A 23,620-nucleotide genomic window follows, 5' to 3' on the forward strand; every position below is an offset into this window, starting at 1 on the left:
TGTGATATCAGGGGAACTAATTTCCCATGAGGGGCTGGGTGGGTGGGTGTAGAGGAGGAGGGTGTATGTTTTCTCGAGTGGTAAAGTTCATGCATGTGTTGCTATATCTATATCTATCTTACTATCTATCTATCTATTTATCTATCTATCTGTCTGCCTATCTATCTATCTGTCTGTCTGTCTGTCTATCTATCTATTTATATATCCAGATACCAATTTACCAACCAACCCCCGGGAGGAAGATGAACAGCAGGGCAGACTGCAGACAGACTGCCCGGGCCAGGGTTCGAACTCTTACGGGGCCCCGACCCTAGGTAGGCCTTAAGCATCCATCGCGCTCAGTAAACTCAGACAGCCACCTCTAGGATATCTCGTTTGTTTTAGTAGTGGGAAAAAAAGGGAGAGAGGAGACAGTGATGAACAGCTAGACCGGGCTGTGGGCGGAGTGGATGGTTCTCTTTGGCAAGAGAGACAGAGGAATAAACAGTGGTTGTGGTGGGGGTCTGAGACAGTGACAGACGGGTGACCTGAAATATCCCCATAATAGACAGACAATGACGTCATGTGTACAAATAGACAGACAGTGTCGTCATGTGTGCAAACAGACAGTGTAGTTATGTGTTGCAAACAGACAGACAGTGTAGTTATGTGTTGCAAACAGACAGACAGTGTAGTTATGTGCGCAAACAGACAGACAGTGTAGTTATATGTTGCAAACAGACAGACAGTGTAGTCACGTGTGCAAACAGACAGACAGTGTAGTCACATGTGCAAAGAGACAGACAGTATAGTTATGTGTTGCAAACAGACAGACAGTGTAGTTATGTGTTGCAAACAGACAGGTGCTGTTTTATGTGTTGCAAACAGACAGACAGTGTAGTCACATGTGCAAACAGACAGACAGTGTAGTTATGTGTTGCAAACAGACAGACAGTGTAGTTATGTGTTGCAAACAGACAGGCGGTGTTGTTATGTGTTGCAAACAGACAGATAGTGTAGTCACATGTGCAAACAGACAGACAGTGTAGCTATGTGTTGCAGACAGACAGGCAGTGTAGTTATGTGTTGCAGACAGACAGACAGTGTAGTCACGTGTGCAAAGAGACGGACAGTGTAGCAATGTGTTGCGGACAGACAGGCAGTGTAGCCACGTGTGCAAAGAGACGGACAGTGTAGCTATGTGTTGCAAACATACAGACAGTGTAGTCACGTGTGCAAACAGACAGACAATGTAGCTATGTGTTGCAGACAGACAGACAGTGTAGTTATGTGTTGCAAACAAACAGACAGTGTAGTCACGTGTGCAAACAGACAGACAGTGTAGTTATGTGTTGCAGACAGACAGACAGTGTAGTTATATGTTGCAAACAGACAGTGTAGTCACGTGTGCAAACAGACATACAGTGTAGTTGTGTGTTGCAAACAGACAGACAGTGTAGTCACGTGTGCAAACAGATGGACAATGTAGCTATGTGTTCCAAACAGACAGACAGTGTAGTCACGTATGCAAACAGACGGACAGTGTAGCTATGTGTTGCAAACAGACAGACAGTGTAGTCATGTGTGCAAACAGACAGTGTAGCTATGTGTTGCAGACAGACAGGCGGTGTTGTTATGTGTTGCATTCAGACAGACAGTGTAGCTATGTGTTGCAGACAGACAGGCAGTGTTGTTATGTGTTGCAGACACATAACATAACAACTCACCTTCAGTCCTCCTCTTTCAGGGATAATGGCAAAACAGTTGTAGCTTTCAACATCTCCAAAGCATTTGATAGGATGTGGCATCAGTCTTTGCTTCACATGGAACTACTCATTCTCCTCTCTTCCTACTCCTACACATGCTTTACAACCTTGATAAAAACCTATCACTGTTTTAAGCAGCTTTCCTCCTACACCATATAATACCTTCCACAAGGTCCCCCGAATCAACTATATCATATGCTTTCTCAAGATCCAGAAATGCCACATAAAAATCCTTCTTATTTCTCTAAGTATTTCTCACACTGTATTCAAAGCAAACAACTGATCCACACATTCACTACTTCTTCTGAAGCCACATTGTTTATCCCCAGTCTAGTGCTCTGTACATGCCCTCATCCTTCTAACCATCTCTCTCCCATACAACTTACCAGTTGCACTCAACAAAATTATACTTCTGTAGCTTGAACACTCACCTTTGTCCCCCTTGCCTTTGTGCAGTGGCACTATACATGCATTCTGCCAATCCTTGGGCACCACATCATGATCCATACATACAATGAAAATCCTAACTAACAAACCAACGACACACTCACCCACTTTCTGAGGACATTCAGGTGCAGTACCATGCCTTCCAGTTGCCTTACCATATACCTTCTTGCCCAAGGCTTTCACCACTTCTCTCTTCATGAAACCTCTTTTGATGACATTCTTCCATTTTGATTATTGTTTTACCTAGATTTTTATAACATTTTGCAGAAAAGCATATGAAATATAAGTGAAAGATGTACACTTTTATACATATAAAGTCACTATAATGTTAGGTGTGTGACTTAGCTCTTACAATAGCCAGTCATGACTGAACTCATCACGATCTCTTCTTTGATTACACAATGCTAATCTATTTTTCTTAGTATCTTAGTATTACTAAGTGTTTTATATACTGTTTTCTAACATTTAGCAGTAGATTACAGGAACCATAAGCATAAAGTAAGGCAAGTGAACTTGCTGTTACAATGGCTTACTGCAGCTGTACTTGTGAAGTGATTTCTTCTTCAATTATGCAAGTATTCTCTATTTTATGCCATTTCTCATTCTAATAATCATTTCATAAAGTCTTCTATTACATTTTACAGTAAATTATATGAACCGTATGTGTAAGTGAAAATGAAAGTGCACGTACGTATATACAAAAATAAGTCACTATACTGACCACGTGCCCATGCTGTTACAATGGCTGGCCACTGCTAAACTCTTCATGAGGAAGCAATCTCTTCTTGATTCTATTAAATTCTCTATCTTTAACATGCTTAGTTTCTTTGTTGTAAAAATTTCTCATACATTATTCTATTACATCTTGAAGTAAATTACATGAGCCTTAATTGTAAGATAAACACTTACATACAGAAATGTCTCTCTTTGTCAGGTGTGAACTCGTACAGTTAAAGTAGGCGACTGTGGCTGAACTCGTGAGGATGTAATCTCTTCTTTGATTTTTTACAATAATATTCGCTATTTTTCTTAGTTTTCTAGTCTATTATTTTGTATCTTGTTTTATTATATTTAGCAGTGAATCACTCAAAAATGATGCAAAAGTGTATGAATATGTACACATGTACTAGGTACAGTGAGTGACTGACAGCACCCGAGAATTTTCCAAACCATAAAAATTTTGTGAAGAAGGTTAAACTTTTTTCCAAACCATGGAAGTTTCTGAATTATAGGTCAACAGATTAAAGACACTTTGCTGTATACAAAATTTTCCTGTGACGAAACCTCTAGATTTACATGACAATTACACTCTTGAAAATAAATCAATAATGCGAAAATCAAATGATGTAACTAATGGAGATCAGGGAGTTTCATTACGAGTAAAGACAGTACTGAATATCACATCAATGAAGAACTTAAGTGTACATGTACCAGGAAATATAAAATACTATAATATATATGCTGTACTATGAATTCTATTAACAAAAACATAAAATAAACTTTGAATCCTAGCCTAGTCTTTTCTTCACTGGAAATGTATGCTCTCGAAGGCATTCTCTTTCAAGACGATCTAGTCACTGCCTTCCTCAATACGGGTTAGGAATCCAAAATCTCTGGGGCCAGATGTTTTGGAATTAGAATTTGTATACTTTTTTTTGATTTGATACAAATGTGGTAGCTCATCCAGCAGGATCTGGGCCAAATCTAACCCTACGATGGGTACAAATGCCTATTGCACACTTACCTTGGAAGGTTTGATGACCCATTCACTTGACCCCTATACCACTCCATCAACATCTACCTCAATCTCTCATCATCAGCATTCTTTGTAAAAAGTATTTCTATTTGAGTTATTAATGGAGAACTATACTTCAAGAAAACAACAGGCTCATAGCTGGGGAGACAGCAGTGTTCCTTGGAGGAAGCACTATTTCTTCATGGTAAGCAAAAAAGCATTCTCCACTCTGCAAACACTTAGTGTGTGTGATGACTGACGCCAAGGGGTAGGTAAAATCTATATAACTCAACAGAAAAAATAAATGAACGTCTTTCCAAGTTTCCTTCTACTTTCAAAGACCTCTTTAGGGGTAATAAGTATATTACATGAAGGTACATGAACAAATCTTAAAGGAACAGGGATCCTAGCCTGACCCACCTAGAAACATGGTACTCAACCTGAGGTCACATGAATTAAGTTCTAGACTACAGTGAGCTATGCTGCACATGAGTGAAGTGAGTTATGGTAATGTTGACAAAACAGCATCCATTTTTTCTCCAAAGCTTATGGATAAATTTACCATGAACATTATTGAAACATTGCAAACTTCGAGTTGTTAGCTGAAAATCATAATTCAGGAAAACAATGGACTCTGAGTAAGGGAGGAAGCTGTGTTCTCCATGACGAATAGTATTGTTTGAATGGGCCATCTTCCAGTACATCTTGTCCCTGCTTTATGTTGGGTAAGTGTTCCTAGAAACCACAACTACATGGAAACACAGCATAGAGGATCACATTTTACTGCAGGATTCATTGGAATAATGGGGTTACATTCCTGAAGAAGACTTCTCACTCTTATTCAGCCTTATAATGCTTTAGGACAGATACTTATAATAGCTGAGCAAAGCCTCTATAAAGATATCTATGCATCAAGTTTTATGCCCCAATTTCAAGGCCACACACTAAAACTGGTAGCAGAGAGCAATTTCTCCAAAGTCATCCTTCAGCCTTATCAATTAGAGCACATTTTCATGAGTTTTCTAAGAAAAAAACTGAGTGGCTTTTAGTTGGATTTGGTGGAACCGGCATAAGATTATCCTAAATAATTTTACAATATTCTGTTTTTGCATCATGAAGACTGATTTTATGGACATGGACTTTTCCAGCACTAACAGTTGTCTAAGATGAGGCAGGACATTCAACAGCAAAAGTGGAGATAGTGCTGTCTTTGTCCACCTGACTTTGACAACAACTTTTCTGACTTGTGCGGCTGGTAATTTTACAAACTTATATAGTTTTGCCGTTATGAAAGTGATATCAATGAGTCACTATAAGAAATCATTTATATAAAATCCCTGGGGATAGGGGAGAAAGAATACTTCCCACGTATTCCCTGCGCGTCGTAGAAGGCGACTAAAAGGGGAGGGAGCGGGTGGCTGGAAATCCTCCCCTCTCGCTTTTTTTTTTTTTTTTTCCAAAAGAGGGAACAGAGAAGGGGGCCAGGTGAGGATATTCCCTCAAAGGCCCAGTCCTCTGTTCTCAACGCTACCTCACTAATGCGGGAAATGGCGAATAGTGTGAAAGAAAAGAAAGATATAACGATAAACATTATATTTTTCAGTGGAGGTAAATTACATTATAATATGTGCAACAGCAACTCACTGGACACTTAGGCCTTTTTAATGTGTTGTGCTGAAAAACTACATATTTTTCAAATGAAAGTACTGGATAAAATGTATTTCAGAGTCAATGTTTTTCTCTGAAATTATATGGTTAGACACTTTTTTAAACAATTTGAAAATGAAATTTGAGGGCTAGAAAGGAAAACTTAGCGAGATGTTTCAGAGTTAAATGAAGGACATACAAACTGTATTACGGTACTGTAAAATACTGCAGGAATAACACTAGTGTGAAGTTGCTCTGGATTTGTCAAGTGGAGGCATTGTGATATCACCACTATGTTGACCAACATGGCAGAAAACTTCTAACTTTACCTCTGATCTTCTATTCTTCCCAGATGCACAAAACTCTGGTTGCTTTCCACTTTTGGGATGATGTAGATACAGAAGTTTATAAATGCAATATTACAATCTAGTGCAGGTTGTACATAAACACCAATTTGTAATCACTTGTATGTACTGTATTATATTCCCTACTGTCGTACAACTTCTCAAATCTGAATATGCTGTCTGGACTAACCATGTTTTCAGTTATTTCGTTACATTCATCCACCACTCTCTAGTACTATAAAAGTCCTTCTATACATTAATTTAACAAAATTTCTTGCTTAATTTCATATTGTTCTCTGGTTGCTCTATCCTTACATCTCTTGTAGAACTTTTTACTCTCTGCATCACTGATATGTTTTAAAAGTTCAATAGGTTGTGATCAGGTCACCTCTCACTCTGCTCTCTTCCAAGGTGAGCAAATTAAAAGCCTTTCCCTGTAACTCAGCTATCTTAATCATATTACTGTCTGTGTTGCCTTCCTCTGAAACTTCTCTTATAGCTCTTTGTGGCTCTGAAGTGCTGTAACCCACCTGGGGAAGCAGATTTTAGTTTTGGCCTTATGACATGAACAGCTTTCTAAATATTTCTTTATCCATATATTTGAAAACTATTCTGATATTTGCTATCAAAGTTTGGCTCCTTAACTATTCTCCTCATGTGGGGCTCTGGTGACAGGTTAGGGATGATGTCGACTCCCAAGTACTTCTAACACACACAATGCTGAAGTTTATTTCCAGCTTGATAATAATCAAGTTGAGTGCCTCTTTCACTTTGTCTCCTCATTATTTTGCCTTTGCTTGGGTTGAAGAATTGGGTGACATATATGAAATATAATGGCAAAGCTACAGAGGGCTGAGCAATTTTGAACCTTATAGTAATTTGTTTTCCTTTTTCTATCATTTGTATCTACAGAGAAACCAAATCATAGAGGATGTTAATGAAATTACTGATACTGTAGTAAAAACGTTTAATATGAATGCCATGACCACTGGTAAAAAACAGGACTTATGAACTAATTACAAAATACCACTTAATACACTTCTCGTAGATGATGGTAACTAAATGAACACCCAAATAAGAGTCTATGCATCATTTCTCCAACATGTCAAAGACATATGAAGGAACACACTATTGCTAAATAGAACTTTACAATAAAATACTTATCAGCCTTATCATTTCTTAACAATTCTAATATACTTTTTACTGTTGTGCTACTCTATCCCATCGCCAGATAGTAGCATCATCACATACTGTTATCAAAATATCTCCATTACGTGAAAAGGCTGTCTGTCTAATCGGTGCAACACACTTTGGATGAGTGAGAGTTGAACAACGGGCCTGGGCTGGATCAGAGATATCCAAATCCCAAACATAAGTGCGCCCTAATTGGTTCCCAACTGCTAGTACCTGAAACATTTCAAGCTGTTAATATTCATGTTTATGAAGAATAAAGGTGCATCATATATAAGGTGCAACTGGAGGGATGTCTGATCATTATCTTGTGGAGGCTAAGGTGAAGATTTGTATGGGTTTTCAGAAAAGAAGAGTGAATGTTGGGGTGAAGAGGGTGGTGAGAGTAAGTGAGCTTGGGAAGGAGACTTGTGTGAGGAAGTACCAGGAGAGACTGAGTACAGAAAGGAAAAAGGTGAGAACAAAGGAAGTAAGGGGAGTGGGGGAGGAATGGGATGTATTTAGGGAATCAGTGATGGATTGCGCAAAAGATGCTTGTGGCATGAGAAGCGTGGGAGGCGGGTTGATTAGAAAGGGTAGTGAGTGGTGGGATGAAGAAGTAAAATTATTAGTGAAAGAGAAGAGAGTGGCATTTGGACGATTTTTGCAGGGAAAAAATGCAATTGAGTGGGAGATGTATAAAAGAAAGAGACAGGAGGTCAAGAGAAAGGTGCAAGAGGTGAAAAAGAGGGCAAATGAGAGTTGGGGTGAGAGAGTATCATTAGATTTTAGGGAGAATAAAAAGATGTTCTGGAAGGAGGTAAATAAAGTGCGTAAGACAAGGGAGCAAATGGGAACTTCAGTGAAGGGCGCTAATGGGGAGGTGATAACAAGTAGTGATGATGTGAGAAAGAGATAAAGTGAGTATTTTTAAGGTTTGTTGAATGTGTTTGATGATAGAGTGGCAGATGTAGGGTGTCTTGGTCGAGGTGGTGTTCAAAGTGAGAGGGTTGGGGAAAATGATTTGGTAACAGAGAAGAGGTAGTAAAAGCTTTGCGGAAGATGAAAGCCGGCAAGGCAGCAGGTTTGGATGGTATTGCAGTGGAATTTATTAAAAAAGGGGGTGACTGTATTGTTGACTGGTTGGTAAGGTTATTTAATGTATGTATGACTCATGGTGAGGTACCTGAGGATTGGCGGAATGCGTGCATAGTGCCATTGTACAAAGGCAAAGGGGATAAGAGTGAGTGCTCAAATTACAGAGGTATAAGTTTGTTGAGTATTCCTGGTAAATTATATGGGAAGGTATTGATTGAGAGGGTGAAGGCATGTACAGAGCATCAGATTGGGGAAGAGCAGTGTGGTTTCAGAAGTGGTAGAGGATGTGTGGATCAGGTGTTTGCTTTGAAGAATGTATGTGAGAAATACTTAGAAAAGCAAATGGATTTGTATGTAGCATTTATGGATCTGGCGAAGGCATATGATAGAGTTGATAGGGATGCTCTGTGGAAGGTATCAAGAATATACGGTGTGGGTGGCAAGTTGTTAGAAGCAGTGAAAAGTTTTTATCGAGGATGTAAGGCATGTGTACGTGTAGGAAGAGAGGAAAGTGATTGGTTCTCAGTGAATGTAGGTTTGTGGCAGGGGTGTGTGATGTCTCCATGGTTGTTTAATTTGTTTATGGATGGGGTTGTTAGGGAGGTGAATGCAAGAGTTTTGGAAAGAGGGGCAAGAATGAAGTCTCTTGTGGATGAGAGAGCTTGGGAAGTGAGTCAGTTGTTGTTCGCTGATGATACAGCGCTGGTGGCTGATTCATGTGAGAAACTGCAGAAGCTGGTGACTGAGTTTGGTAAAGTGTGTGAAAGAAGAAAGTTAAGAGTAAATGTGAATAAGAGCAAGGTTATTAGGTACAGTAGGGTTGAGGGTCAAGTCAATTGGAGGTAAGTTTGAATGGAGAAAAACTGGAGGAAGTAAAGTGTTTTAGATATCTGGGAGTGGATCTGGCAGCGGATGGAACCATGGAAGCGGAGGTGAATCATAGGGTGGGGGAGGGGGTGAAAATCCTGGGAGCCTTGAAGAATGTGTGGAAGTCGAGAACATTATCTCGGAAAGCAAAAATGGGTATGTTTGAAGGAATAGTGGTTCCAACAATGTTGTATGGTTGCGAGGCGTGGGCTATGGATAGAGTTGTGCACAGGAGGGTGGATGTGCTGGAAATGAGATGTTTGAGGACAATGTGTGGTGTGAGGTGGTTTGATCGAGTAAGTAATGTAAGGGTAAGAGATATGTGTGGAAATAAAAAGAGCGTGGTTGAGAGAGCAGAAGAGGGTGTTTTGAAATGGTTTGGGCACATGGAGAGAATGAGTGAGGAAAGATTGACCAAGAGGATATATGTGTTGGAGGTGGAGGGAACGAGGAGAAGTGGGAGACCAAATTGGAGGTGGAAAGATGGAGTGAAAAAGATTTTGAGTGATCGGGGCCTGAACATGCAGGAGGGTGAAAGGCAGGCAAGGAATAGAGTGAATTGGATCGATGTGGTATACCGGGGTTGACGTGCTGTCAATGGATTGAATCGGGGCATGTGAAGCGTCTGGGGTAAACCATGGAAAGCTGTGTGGGGCTTGGATGTGGAAAGGGAGCTGTGGTTTCGGGCATTATTGCATGACAGCTAGAGACTGAGTGTGAATGAATGAGGCCTTTGTTGTCTTTTCCTAGCACTACCCCGCACACATGAGGGGGGAGGGGGATGGTATTCCATGTGTGGCGAGGTGGCGATGGGAATGAATAAAGGCAGACAGTGTGAATTGTGTGCATGGGTATATATGTATGTGTCTGTGTGTGTATATATATGTGTACATTGAGATGTATAGGTATGTATATTTACGTGTGTGGACGTGTGTGTATATTCATGTGTATGGGGGTGGGTTGGGCCATTTCTTTCGTCTGTTTCCTTGAGCTACCTCGCAAACGCGGGAGACAGCGACAAAGCAAAATAAATATAAATTTTTTTTTTTTTTTGCTTTGTCGCTGTCTCCCGCGTTTGCGAGGTAGCGCAAGGAAACAGACGAAAGAAATGGCCCAACCCACCCCCATACACATGTATATACATACGTCCACACACACAAATATACATACCTACACAGCTTTCCATGGTTTACCCGACGCTTCACATGCCCTGATTCAATCCACTGACAGCACGTCAACCCCGGTATACCACATTGATCCAATTCACTTTATTCCTTGCCTGCCTTTCACCCTCCTGCATGTTCAGGCCCCGATCACACAAAATCTTTTTCACTCCATCTTTCCACCTCCAATTTGGTCTCCCACTTCTCCTTGTTCCCTCCACCTCCGACACATATATCCTCTTGGTCAATCTTCCCTCACTCATTCTCTCCATGTGCCCAAACCATTTCAAAACACCCTCTTCTGCTCTCTCAACCACGCTCTTTTTATTTCTACACATCTCTCTTACCCTTATATTACTTACTCGATCAAACCACCTCACACCACATATTGTCCTCAAACATCTCATTTCCAGCACATCCATCCTCCTGCGCACAACTCTATCCATAGCCCACGCCTCGCAACCATACAACATTGTTTGAACCACTATTCCTTCAAACATAGCCATTTTTGCTTTCCGAGATAATGTTCTCGACTTCCACACATTCTTCAAGGCTCCCAGGATTTTCACCCCCTCCCCCACCCTATGATCCACTTCCGCTTCCATGGCTCCATCCGCTGCCAGATCCACTCCCAGATATCTAAAACACTTTACTTCCTCCAGTTTTTCTCCATTCACACTTACCTCCCAATTGACTTGACCCTCAACCCTACTGTACCTAATAACCTTGCTCTTATTCACATTTACTCTTAACTTTCTTCTTTCACACACTTTACCAAACTCAGTCACCAGCTTCTGCAGTTTCTCACATGAATCAGCCACCAGCGCTGTATCATCAGCGAACAACAACTGACTCACTTCCCAAGCTCTCTCATCCACAACAGACTTCATACTTGCCCCTCTTTCCAAAACTCTTGCATTTACCTCTCTAACAACCCCATCCATAAACAAATTAAACAACCATGGAGACATCACACACCCCTGCCGCAAACCTACATTCACTGAGAACCAATTACTTTCCTCTCTTCCTACACGTACACATGCCTTACATCCTCGATAAAAACTTTTCACTGCTTCTAACAACTTGCCTCCCACACCATATATTCTTAATACCTTCCACACAGCATCTCTATCAACTCTATCATATGACTTCGCCAGATCCATAAATGCTACATACAAATCCATTTGCTTTTCTAAGTATTTCTCACATACATTCTTCAAAACAAACACCTGATCCACACATCCTCTACCATTTCTGAAACCACACTGCTCTTCCCCAATCTGATGCTCTGTACATGCCTTCACCCTCTCAATCAATACCCTCCCATATAATTTACCAGGAATACTCAACAAACTTATACCTCTGTAATTTGAGCACTCACTCTCATCCCCTTTGTCTTTGTACAATGGCACTATGCACGCATTCCGCCAATCCTCAGGCACCTCACCATGAGTCATACATACATTAAATAACCTTACCAACCAGTCAATAATACAGTCACCCCCTTTTTTAATAAATTCCACTGCAATACCATCCAAACCTGCTGCCTTGCCGGCTTTCAACTTCTGCAAAGCTTTTACTACCTCTTCTCTGTTTACCAAATCATTTTCCCTAACCCTCTCACTCTGCACACCACCTTGACCAAAACACCCTATATCTGCCACTCTATCATCAAACACATTCAACAAACCTTCAAAATACTCACTCCATCTCCCTCTCACATCACCACTACTTGTTATCACCTCCCCATTTGCGCCCTTCACTGAAGTTCCCATTTGCTCCCTTGTCTTACGCACTTTATTTACCTCCTTCCAGAACATCTTTTTATTCTCCCTAAGATTTAATGATACTCTCTCACCCCAACTCTCATTTGCCCTCTTTTTCACCTCTTGCACCTTTCTCTTGACCTCCTGTCTCTTTCTTTTATACATCTCCCACTCAATTGCATTTTTTCCCCTGCAAAAATCGTCCAAATGCCTCTCTCTTCTCTTTCACTAATAATCTTACTTCTTCATCCCACCACTCACTACCCTTTCTAATCAACCCACCTCCCACTCTTCTCATGCCACAAGCATCTTTTGCGCAATCCATCACTGATTCCCTAAATACATCCCATTCCTCCCCCACTCCCCTTACTTCCACTGTTCTCACCTTTTTCCATTCTGTACTCAGTTTCTCCTGGTACTTCCTCACACAAGTCTCCTTCCCCAGCTCACTTATATAAATATAAATAAATATATAAGATATTAATATGACTGATTTCAAGCATTAAGATAAAAACGTTTTCTTTGTATGTACTCTTTGGACAAGTAGGTAGCAGTTGGTAGGCTGCCAACAATCAGGGAGGTACATTACCAGCACACCCCACCTATGTTAGTGACGGCTGCATAGCAAGCCATTACTTCAGTGACTTTCAAGTTGCACTCCTTTGACCCAGGCAGCTGTCTTTTCTTTCCAGCTCACCCACACATGGACTACTGGCATTCTGTCTACAAACATGCACTCTCTCCTCGAACATAATACGAAGATACTAAACTTACACAACACATTCATCGTAACTCTGGATTTTCCTGCAGGAAGCACCGCACTTGCCTTTTGACAAAATGGTAGGAGCACTAGATAAAAGTAGTATGCAGGAACATTTAGGGAGGAGTGTTAGGTAGAAAAAGGTAGTAGTAGTAGGTAAGAATGTTAGGCAGCAGTTATCACTGCACTAGAGTTGCCCTCTGCCAGTGCCCTGTTAAGGGTGAGACATGAAAGAAGCGGCAATGAAGTTCACTAGCTATGGAAACTCTATTGCCGTGGCCACTCCCTTAAGGGAGTTCCAATTGGGAACAGGCATCAGAGGTATAGACAGAGAGAACAGACTCTTTCAACAATTTCATCAACTATCTAGAACTGAATATTATAAAAAATTTTCATAAAAGGGAAATACTCCTGGGAAATCACAATGGCACTGGTGAACATGAAGGAAATGAAAAACAATCTGATCTATGAAAAAAGTGCGAGAGAGCACAAAAGTAATGTTTGCAACCATAAAATAGGTATGCAAAAGGGTTATCTGCAAGAGAATGGTTGCTGAATTAGTGTTTATATATCTATAAATAAACATCATTGTTTATTATATTATTATTATAACACATAATTGCTGTTTCCTGCATCAGCGAGTAAGCACCAGGAAACAGACGAAGAATGGCCTATCCATATATACATATATATAAACACCCACATACACACATATACATATCAACACATACATACATATACATGCACATACACAAACATTACATACATACACCTTAACAGTGCCCTGTTTAGGGTGAGATACGAAAGAAGCGGTAATGAAGTTCACTAGCTATGGAAACTCTATTGCCGTGGCCACTCCCTTAAGGGAGTTCCAATTGGGAACAGGCATCAGAGGTATAGACAGAGAGAACAGACCCTTTCAACAATTTCATCAACTATTTAGAACTCCTGAATATTGCAAAAAATTTTCATAAAAGGGAAATACTCCTGGGAAATTACAAATGGCACTGGTGATCATGAAGGAAATGAAAAACAATCTGATCTATGAAAAAGTGCGAGAGAGCACAAAAGTAATGTTTGCAACCATAAAATAGATATGCAAAAGGGTTATCTGCAAGAGAATGGTTGCTGAATCAGTGTTTATATATCTATAAATCAACATCATTGTTTATTATATTATTATTATAACACATAATTGCTGTTTCCTGCATCAGCGAGTAAGCACCAGGAAACAGACGAAGAATGGCCTATCCATATATACATATAAATAAACACCCACATACACACATATACATATCAACACATACATACATATACATGCACATACGCAAACATTACATACATACACATGTTCATAGTCATACTTGCTTGCCTTCATCCATTCCTGATGGTACCCAGCCACACAGGAAAACAGCATCGCTATCCCCTACTTCACCGAGGTAGTGCCAAGAAATCAGACAAAAAAAGGCCACATACATTCACACTCAGTCTCTAGCTGTCATGTGTAATGCACCAAAACTACAGCTCCCTATCCACATCCAGGCCCCACAGACCTTTCCATGGTTCACCCCAGATGCTTCACTTGCCCTGGTTCAGTCCACTGACAGCACATTGACCCTGGTATACCACATTGTTCCAATTCACTCTATTCTTTGCACGCCTCTCACCCACCTGTATGTTCAGGCTCTGATTGCTCCAAATCTTTTTCCTCCATCCTTCCACCTCCAATCTGGTCTCCTACCTCTCCTTTTCCATCCACCACTGACACATATATCCTCTTTATCAATCTTTTTTCACTCACTCTCTCCATAGGTCCAAACCATTTCAAGACACCCTCTTCTGCTCTCCTAACCACACACTTTTCATTTCCACACATCTCTCTTAATCTTACATTACTTACTTGATCAAACCATCTAACACCACATATTGTCCTCAAACATTTCATTTCCAACACATCCACCCTTTTCCGTACAACCCTATCTATAGCCCATGCCTCGCAACAGTATATCACTGTAGGAACTACTATTTCTTCAAACATACCCATTTTTGCTCTGAGATAACATTCCCTCCTTCCACTTATTCTTCATCGCTCCCAGAAACTTCACCCCTTCCCTCATCCTGTGACTCACTTCCGCTTCCATCCACAGATAAGTCCACTCCCAGATATCTAAAACACTTCACTTCCACCAATTTTCCTCCATTCAAACTTACATCCCAATTAACTTGTCCCTCAACACTACTGAACCTAATAACCTTGCTCATATCCACATTTACTTTCACCTTCCTCCTTTCACACACTTTTCCAAACTCGATCACCAACCTCTGCAGTTTCTCACATGAATTAACCACTAGACCTGTATCATCGGCAAACAACAACTGACTCACTTCCCATACCCTCTCATCCACAACAGACTGTATACTCACCCCTCTCTCCAAAACTCTTGGATTTACCTCCCTAACCACACCATCCATAAACAAATTAAACACCTACGGGGCATCACACACCCCTGCTGCAAACCAACATTTACTGGGAACCAATCACTCTCCTCTCTTACTACTCATACACATGCCTTATATTCTTGGTAAAAACTTTTCACTGCTTCTAGCAATTTACCTCCCACACCATATACTTTTAAAACCTTCCACAAAGCATCTCTATCAACCCTATCATATCCCTTCTCCAGATCCATAAATGCTACATACAAATCCATTTGATTTTCGAAGTATTTCTCACATACATTCTGAAACCCAATCTGATGCGCTGTACATGCCTTGACCCTCTCAATCAATACCCTCCCATACAAATTCCCAGGGATACTCAACAAACTTATGCCTCTGTAGTTTGAACACCCACCTCTATCCCATCTGCCTTTGTACAATGGCACTATGGATGCATTCTGCCAATCCTCAGGCACTTCACCATGGTCCATACATACACTGAATATCCTTACCAACCAATCAACAACACTCTTTTAATAAATTCCACTGCAATACCATCCAAACCCACTGCCTTGCTGGATTTCATCTTCTGCAAAGCTTTCACTACCTCTTCTCTCTTCACCAAATCATTCTTCCTAACCCTCTCACTTCACACACCACCTCAACCCAAACACCCTATATCTGCTACTCTATCATCATCAAACACATTCATCAAACCTTCAAAATACTTGAATAGTACCTGTCATCGCTTCCCATTTGTTCTCGTCTTACGCACGTTATTTCCCTCCTTCTAAAACATGTTTATTCTTCCTAAAATTTAATGATACTGCCTCACCCCTACTCTCATTTGCTCTCTTTTTAAACTCTTGCACCTTTTTCTTGACCTCTTGCCACTTTCTTTTATTCTTCTCCCAGTCAATTGCACTACTTCCCAGCAAATACCATCCAAATGCCTCTCTTTTCTCTTTCACTAACAATCTTTCTTCTTCATCCCACCACTCACTACCCTTTCCAATTTACCCACCTTCCACCATTCTCATACCACATGCATCTTTTGCGCAAGCCATCACTGCTTCGCTAAATGAATCCCATTCCTAATCCACTCCCCTCACGTCATTTGCTCTCAACTTTTGTCATTCTACACTCAATCTCTCTTGACACTTCCTCACACAAGTCTCCTTTCCAAGCTCTCTTACTGTCACCACTCTTACCCAAACATGCTCTTCACCTTCACCTCCTACAAGATATTGATCAGACATCCCTCCAGCTGCCCCTCTCAGCACGTGAACATCCAAAATTCTCACATTTATACGCCTATCAATTAACACGTAATCCAATTATGCCCTTTGACCATGATACCTACTCACATACGAATACTTATGTATATCTCTTTTTAAACCAAGTATTCCCGAACACTATTTTTTTTCAGCACACAAATCCATAAGCTCTTCACCATTTCCATTTACTTTTTTTTCAGCACACAATTCCACAAGCTCTTCACCATTTTCCATTTACAACACTGAACACACCATGTACACCAGTCATACCCTCAACTGCCACAATACTCACCTTCACACTTAAATCACCCATCACTATAACCAGGTCTCGTACATCAAAGCTGCTAATACACTCACTCAACTGCTCCCAAAACATTTGCCTCTCATGATCTTTCTTCTCATGACCAAGTGCATAGGCACTCATCTCTCTCCATCCACTTTCAGTTTTACCCACAACAATCTAGAAAGTACTTTCTTACACTCTATCACATACTCCCACAACTCCTGCTTCAGGAGTATTGCTACTCCTTCCTTAGCTCTTGTCCTCTCACCAACCCCTGACTTTACATCCAAGACTTTCCTAAACCACTCTTACCCTTAACCCTTGAGCTTTGTTTCACTCGGAGCCAGAGCATCCAGGTTTCTTTCCTCAAACATACTACCTATCTCTCCTTTCTTCTCATCTTGGTTTCATCCACACACATTCAGACATCCCAATCTGAGCCTTCGAGAAGGATGAGCACTTTCTGCTTGTCTTCTTCTTTCATTTCCCTTTATAGATATTCAAATACAAGGAGGAGGGAGGGGGGGAGGTTTCCAGCCCCCTGCTTCCATCCCCTTTAGTCGCCTTCCACAATATGCAAGGAATATGTGAGAAAATTCTTTCTCCCCTAACCCTTTTGTAAGGTCCTGATGTTACCCTAGGATCCCTTTTCCAGGGTCTCCTGCAGCCCAAGGATATACTACACTCAGCAGAAGTGACAAGATGGACTCCTCTGAAGAACTGTCCTTTACTGAAAATGTACTTTTGTCAGCTGACAATGATAAAGCCCTGCTAAAGGTGACTTTTCATTCAAATTGTAACCTCATGCAAGCACACTCTGACAACACCTGAAGAGAAATGAAGGAAAATATCAACTTAAATTAAGGTGTTTTAATTTGGTAATGGAGTATGTACAAAAAAGTGGACTGAAGTGCTCAAGATAAGGGTAATTTCATCAAAAATTTCTTCATGCAAATCTATACTTGCAAGTTACGGAAAGAAGAAATATACTACCAAACACCATTCCTCCCACATTAGTTGTCTAGGACAAATGAGAAATGAACATAGGAAAAAACAAAGGAATGTACATATACACACAATGATTACCTTCTGCCAGTAGTCCAAAGCAAACCTCATGAACCAGATTTCACATTCCTTGTAGTCAAACTTGTGTATAATTGTAACATTTGTGTCATTGTGCTTCAGCTCTGTCTGATTGAGAAGTCCAGGCTTCCAACACACTATGGTATTCTCACAGCTCTGCAATGGCAAAGATAATAAACAATAAGTTTAAAGCCCTGTACATTCACACACACACATACACATTCATAAAGCATGATAGAATAAGGAAAGAGAGCAGAAAAAGGAGATATGGTTAAAGGCCATAAAATGAGGATCAACCAAGCCTGTCAGTGTTGCAGAGAGGTCAGGAAATTTAGACAATGGTAAAGGGAGACAAAGAATTGTATACAAATGCTGATGGATTATCAGTACATGGTAAAGAGATGGAGTTTAAGGATTGGATAAGGGAATATGCACCGAATATTATAAGGGTTGTGGAAACAAAGTTAAAGAAAGAGATAACATCTTTTCTGTCCAGTATTACATGATAGTATGGAGAGAAAGATATGATAAAGGCTGAGGAGTTTCAGCTCTCCTAGTAAGAGATAGCTTTAAGTTTCAGAAGACAGTCATATATGGCCCATTCACGCAATGGGAAGGATAACTGTAGGAAAGAAGAGCAAAGTTGTGGTGATGATATATAATCCTCCAAAGGATCTTAAAAAATCCAAAACCAATATACGACAACATTGGAGGAACAACTAGGATGGTACACGAGGCAAAAAACAAATGACTGTGACTGTGCACAGTCACTTGTTTACCAAATGGCGTCCTAGCTAAGTCTCTTCGTTGTATATCAACTGACAATTCTTTCCTGTATCTCCCCTGATGATGTAATTATTATACGAAAGTGCAATTGGGAACTTATCGTGTTTCATTTCCCCAAGGACTCATAGGAATGTACATGTATCTATTATACTTTGTCGCTGTCTCCCGCGTTAGTGAGGTAGCGCAAGGAAACAGACGAAAGAATGGCCCAACCCACCCACATACACATGTATATACATACACGTCCACACACGCATATATTCATACCTATACATTTCAACGCACATATATATATACATACACAGACATATACATATATACACATGTACATAATTCATACTTGCTGCCTTCATTCATTCCTGTCACCACCGCGCCACACAAGAAATAGCATCCCCCTTCCCCCGAGAGGTAGTGCTAGGAAAGGACAAAAGACCATATCCATTCACACCTAGTGTCTAGCTGTCATGTGTAATGCACCGAAACTACAACTCCCTTTCCACATCAAGGCTCCACAAAACTCTCCATGGTTTACCCCAGATGCTCCACATGCCCTGGTTCAATCTACTGACAGCACGTCAACCCCGGTAAACCACATCATTCCAATTCAAGCTATTCCTTGCACGCCTTTCACCCTCCCGTATGTTCAGGACCCGATCGCTCAAAATCTTTTTCACTCCATCCTTCCACCTCCAATTTGGTCTCCCACTTATCCTCATTCCCTCCACCTTTGACACATATATCCTCTTTGTCTATATGTCTGTGTATGTATATATATGTACATGCTGAAATGTATAGGTATGTATGTGTGTGTGTGTGTGGGCATTTACGTATGTATACATGTGTACGTGGGTGGGTTGGGCCATTCTCTCATCTGTTCCCTTGTGCTACCTCGCTAACGCTGCGGGAGATGGAGATTAAGTACAATAAAAAAATAATATAAATGAAAGCATGAAATCATGTTCAGGAGTGATACAAAGTCAATGCGTAATGGTATTAGAAATTAACTGGTATGGAAAAGACCTCAGCTAGTCATGATGCACACAAAGTTAAAGAATTTTGCAATGACCTTAATGTTTTCTATGCAAGATTTGATACCTTTGTCTCTTCTACTTAACATTCTTGTATTATTGATTTTCACCATAAAAAACAATCATCATGCTGTTATCTCAAATGATGAGGTATTTAAAAGTTTGCAGTCTATCAAGACTGGTAAAAGCCTGATAAAATACATGGGAAAGTAGTGAAGTGTGGAGAACTATTAGTATCTATACAGTGTAAGATATTTTAAAAACTGCTAGATAATGCTCATATACCAACGTATGGGAAATTTTGGAACCATTACCAGTATCTAAGAAATCTTCACCTACTCACAAAATTAATCATTATTGTCTGGTAGCTCTGACTTTCATCAAGACGAAAAGTCCACTGAAAATTTTTCCTACATTTGTAATCAATGTGTTGAGGATGTAATGTTGTCTCTTACTGATTTGAAAAACATGTGGATGAACCTGATACTAGTGATTACATAAATTTTGTGAAGATACCTTTTTTTGAATGCAAAGGTGAGTAATGTGGCAGCTGAGGGTATAATTGGTGTACATGGGGTGTTCAGAGTTGTAAATGAAAATGAAGAGCTTTTAGATTTGTGTACTGAAAAAGGACTGGTGATTGGGAATACCTTTTTTGAAAAGAGAGATATACATGAGTATACGTATGTAAGCAGGAGAGATGGCCAAAGAGCATTATTGGATTATGTGTTAATTGATAGGCGTGTGAAAGAGAGACTTTTGGATGTTAATGTTCTAAGAGGGGCACCTGAAGGGATGTCTGATCATTATCTTGTGGAGGCGAAGGTGAGGATTTGTAAAAGGTTTTCAGAAAAGAAGACTTGTGTGAGGAAGTACCAGGAGCGATTGAGTGAAGAATGAAAAAATGTCAGAGCAAATGGCATAAGGGGAGTGGAGGAGGAATGGGAGGTATTTAGGGAACCAGTGATGGCTTATGCAAAAGATGCCTCAGCCATGAGAAAGGTGGGAGGTGGGCAGAGGAGAAAGGGTAGTGAGTTGTGGGATGAAGAAGTAAGAGTGTTAGTGAGAGAAGAGAGAGGCGTTTGGATGATTTTTGGACAGAAGTAGTGCAAATAATTGGGAGATGTATACAAGGAAGAGGCAGGAGGTCAAAAGAAACGTGCAAGAGGTGAAAAAGAGGGCAAATGAGAGTTGGGGTGAGAGAGTATCATTAAATTTTAGGGAGAATAAAAAGAAGTTTTGGAAGTACGCAAATAAAGTGTGTAAGAGAAGAAAACAAATGGGAACACTGGTGAAGGGGGCTAATGGGGAAGTAATAATAAGTAATGGCAAAGTGAGAAGGGAGATGAAGTGAGTGTTTTGAAGGTTTGTTGAATGTGTTTGATGATAGAGTGGCAGATATATTGAGTTTTGGTTGAGGTGGTGTGTGAAGTGAGAGTAAGGGAGAATGGTTTGGTGAACAGAGAAGAGGTAGTGAAAGCTTTGCAGAAGATAAAAGCTGGCAAGGCAGCGGGTTTGGATGGTAATGCGGTGAAATCTATTAAAAAAGGGGGTGACTGTGTTGTTGACTGGTTGGTGAGGATATTCAGTGTATGTAAGGTTCAACATGAAGTGCTTGAGGATTGGCAGAATGCATGTACAGTGCCACTGTACAAAGGCAAAGGGGATAAAGGTGAGTGTTCAAATTACAGAGGTATAAGTTTATTGAGTATTCCTGGGAAATTATATGGGAGGGTATTGATGAGAGGGTAAAAGCATGTACAGAGCATCAGATTGGGGAAGAGCAGTGTGGTTTCAGAAGTGGTAGAGGATGTGTGATTCAGATGTTGGCTTTGAAGAATGTTTGCGAGAAATACTTAGAAAAACAGATCGATTTGTATGTAGCATTTTTGGTTAAGTCAACTGGGAGGTAAGTTTGAATGGAGAAAAACTGGAGGAAGTAAAGTGTTTTAGATATCTGGGAAAGGATCTGGCAGCGGATGGAACCATGGAAGCGGAAGTGAATCATAGGGTGGGGGAGGGGGTGAAAATCCTGGGAGCCTTGAAGAATGTGTGGAAGTCGAGAAGATTATCTCGGAAAGCAAAAATGGGTATGTTTGAAGGAATAGTGGTTCCAACAATGTTGTGTGGTTGCGAGGCGTGGGCTATGGATAGAGTTGTGTGCAGGAGGGTGGATGTGCTGGAAATGAGATGTTTGAGGACAATGTGCGGTGTGAGGTGGTTTGATCAAGTAAGTAACGTAAGGGTAAGAGAGATGTGTGGAAATAAAAAGAGCGTGGTTGAGAGAGCAGAAGAGGGTGTTCTGAAATGGTTTGGGCACATGGAGAGAATGAGTGAGGAAAGATTGACCAAGAGGATATATGTGTCGGAGGTGGAGGGAACGAGGAGAAGTGGGAGACCAAATTGGAGGTGGAAAGATGGAGTGAAAAAGATTTTGAGTGATCGGGGCCTGAACTTGCAGGAGGGTGAAAGGCGGGCAAGGAATAGAGTGAATTGGATCGATGTGGTATACTCAGGTTGACGTGCGGTCAGTGGATTGAATCAGGGCATGTGAAGTGTCTGGGGTAAACCATGGAAAGCTGTGTAGGTATGTATATTTGCGTGTGTGGACGTATGCATATACAAGTGTATGGGGGTGGGTTGGGCCATTTCTTTCGTCTGTTTCCTTGCACTACCTCGCAAACGCAGGAGACAGCGACAAAGCAAAAAAAAAAAAAAATATATATGTATATATATATATGGATCTGGAGAAGGCATATGATAGAGTTGATAGAGATGCTCTGTGGAAGGTATTAAGAATATATGGTGTGGGAGGCAAGTTGTTAGAAGCAGTGAAAAGTTTTCATCGAGGATGTAAGGCATGTGTACATGTAGGAAGAGAGGAAAGTGATTGGTTCTCAGTGAATGTAGGTTTGCGGCAGGGGTGTGTGATGTCTCCATGGTTGTTTAATTTGTTTATGGATGGGGTTGTTAGGGAGGTGAATGCAAGAGTTTTGGAAAGAGGGGCAAGTATGAAGTCTGTTGGGGATGAGAGAACTTGGGAAGTGAGTCAGTTGTTGTTCGCTGATGATACAGCGCTGGTGGCTGATTCATGTGAGAAACTGCAGAAGCTGGTGACTGAGTTTGGTAAAGTGTGTGAAAGAAGAAAGTGGAGAGAAAATGTGAATAAGAGCAAGGTTATTAGGTACAGTAGGGTTGAGGGTCAAGTCAATTGGGAGGTGAGTTTGAATGGAGAAACACTGGAGGAAGTGAAGTGTGTTAGATATCTGGGAGTGGATCTGGCAGCAGATGGAACCATGGAAGCGGAAGTGGATCATAGAGTGGGGGAGGGGGCGAAAATTCTGGGAGCCTTAAAGAATGTGTGGAAGTCGAGAACATTATCTCGGAAAGCAAAAATGGGTATGTTTGAAGGAATAGTGGTTCCAACAATGTTGTATGGTTGCGAGGCGTGGGCTATGGATAGAGTTGTGCGCAGGAAGATGGATGTGCTGGAAATGAGATGTTTGAGGACAATGTGTGGTGTGAGGTGGTTTGATCGAGTAAGTAATGTAAGGGTAAGAGAGATGTGTGGAAATAAAAAGAGCATGGTTGAGAGAGCAGAAGAGGGTGTTTTGAAATGGTTTGGGCACATGGAGAGAATGAGTGAGGAAAGATTGACCAAGAGGATATATGTGTCGGAGGTGGAGGGAACGAGGAGAAGAGGGAGACCAAATTGGAGGTGGAAAGATGGAGTGAAAAAGATTTTGTGTGATCAGGGCCTGAACATGCAGGAGGGTGAAAGGAGGGCAAGGAATAGAGTGAATTGGAGCGATGTGGTATACCGGGGTTGACGTGCTGTCAGTGGATTGAATCAAGGCATGTGAAGCGTCTGGGGTAAACCATGGAAAGCTGTGTAGGTATGTATATTTGCGTGTGTGGACGTATGTATATACATGTGTATGGGGGTGGGTTGGGCCATTTCTTTCGTCTGTTTCCTTGCGCT

General features: G+C 40.9%; 1 protein-coding gene across 4 annotated transcripts in view; it reads right to left on the reverse strand.

Moving 5' to 3' along the window:
* Nucleotides 1-6,868: 6,868 nt before the first annotated feature.
* LOC139749163 (polycomb protein EED-like) overlaps nt 6,869-23,620 on the reverse strand; it is a 139,748-nt gene continuing 122,996 nt past the window's right edge. For all 4 annotated transcript variants that reach the window (XM_071662817.1, XM_071662818.1, XM_071662816.1 and 1 more), the window contains 2 exons: nt 17,828-17,980; nt 6,869-7,325 (listed from right to left, as the gene is read on the reverse strand). In XM_071662817.1, coding sequence (XP_071518918.1) covers nt 7,119-7,325; nt 17,828-17,980 — 360 coding nt within the window. In that variant the 3' untranslated portion in view covers nt 6,869-7,118. The remainder of the gene's footprint in view (nt 7,326-17,827; nt 17,981-23,620) is intronic.

Source organism: Panulirus ornatus, chromosome 6 (genome assembly GCF_036320965.1).
Source record: "Panulirus ornatus isolate Po-2019 chromosome 6, ASM3632096v1, whole genome shotgun sequence".
NCBI lineage: Eukaryota > Metazoa > Arthropoda > Malacostraca > Decapoda > Palinuridae > Panulirus > Panulirus ornatus.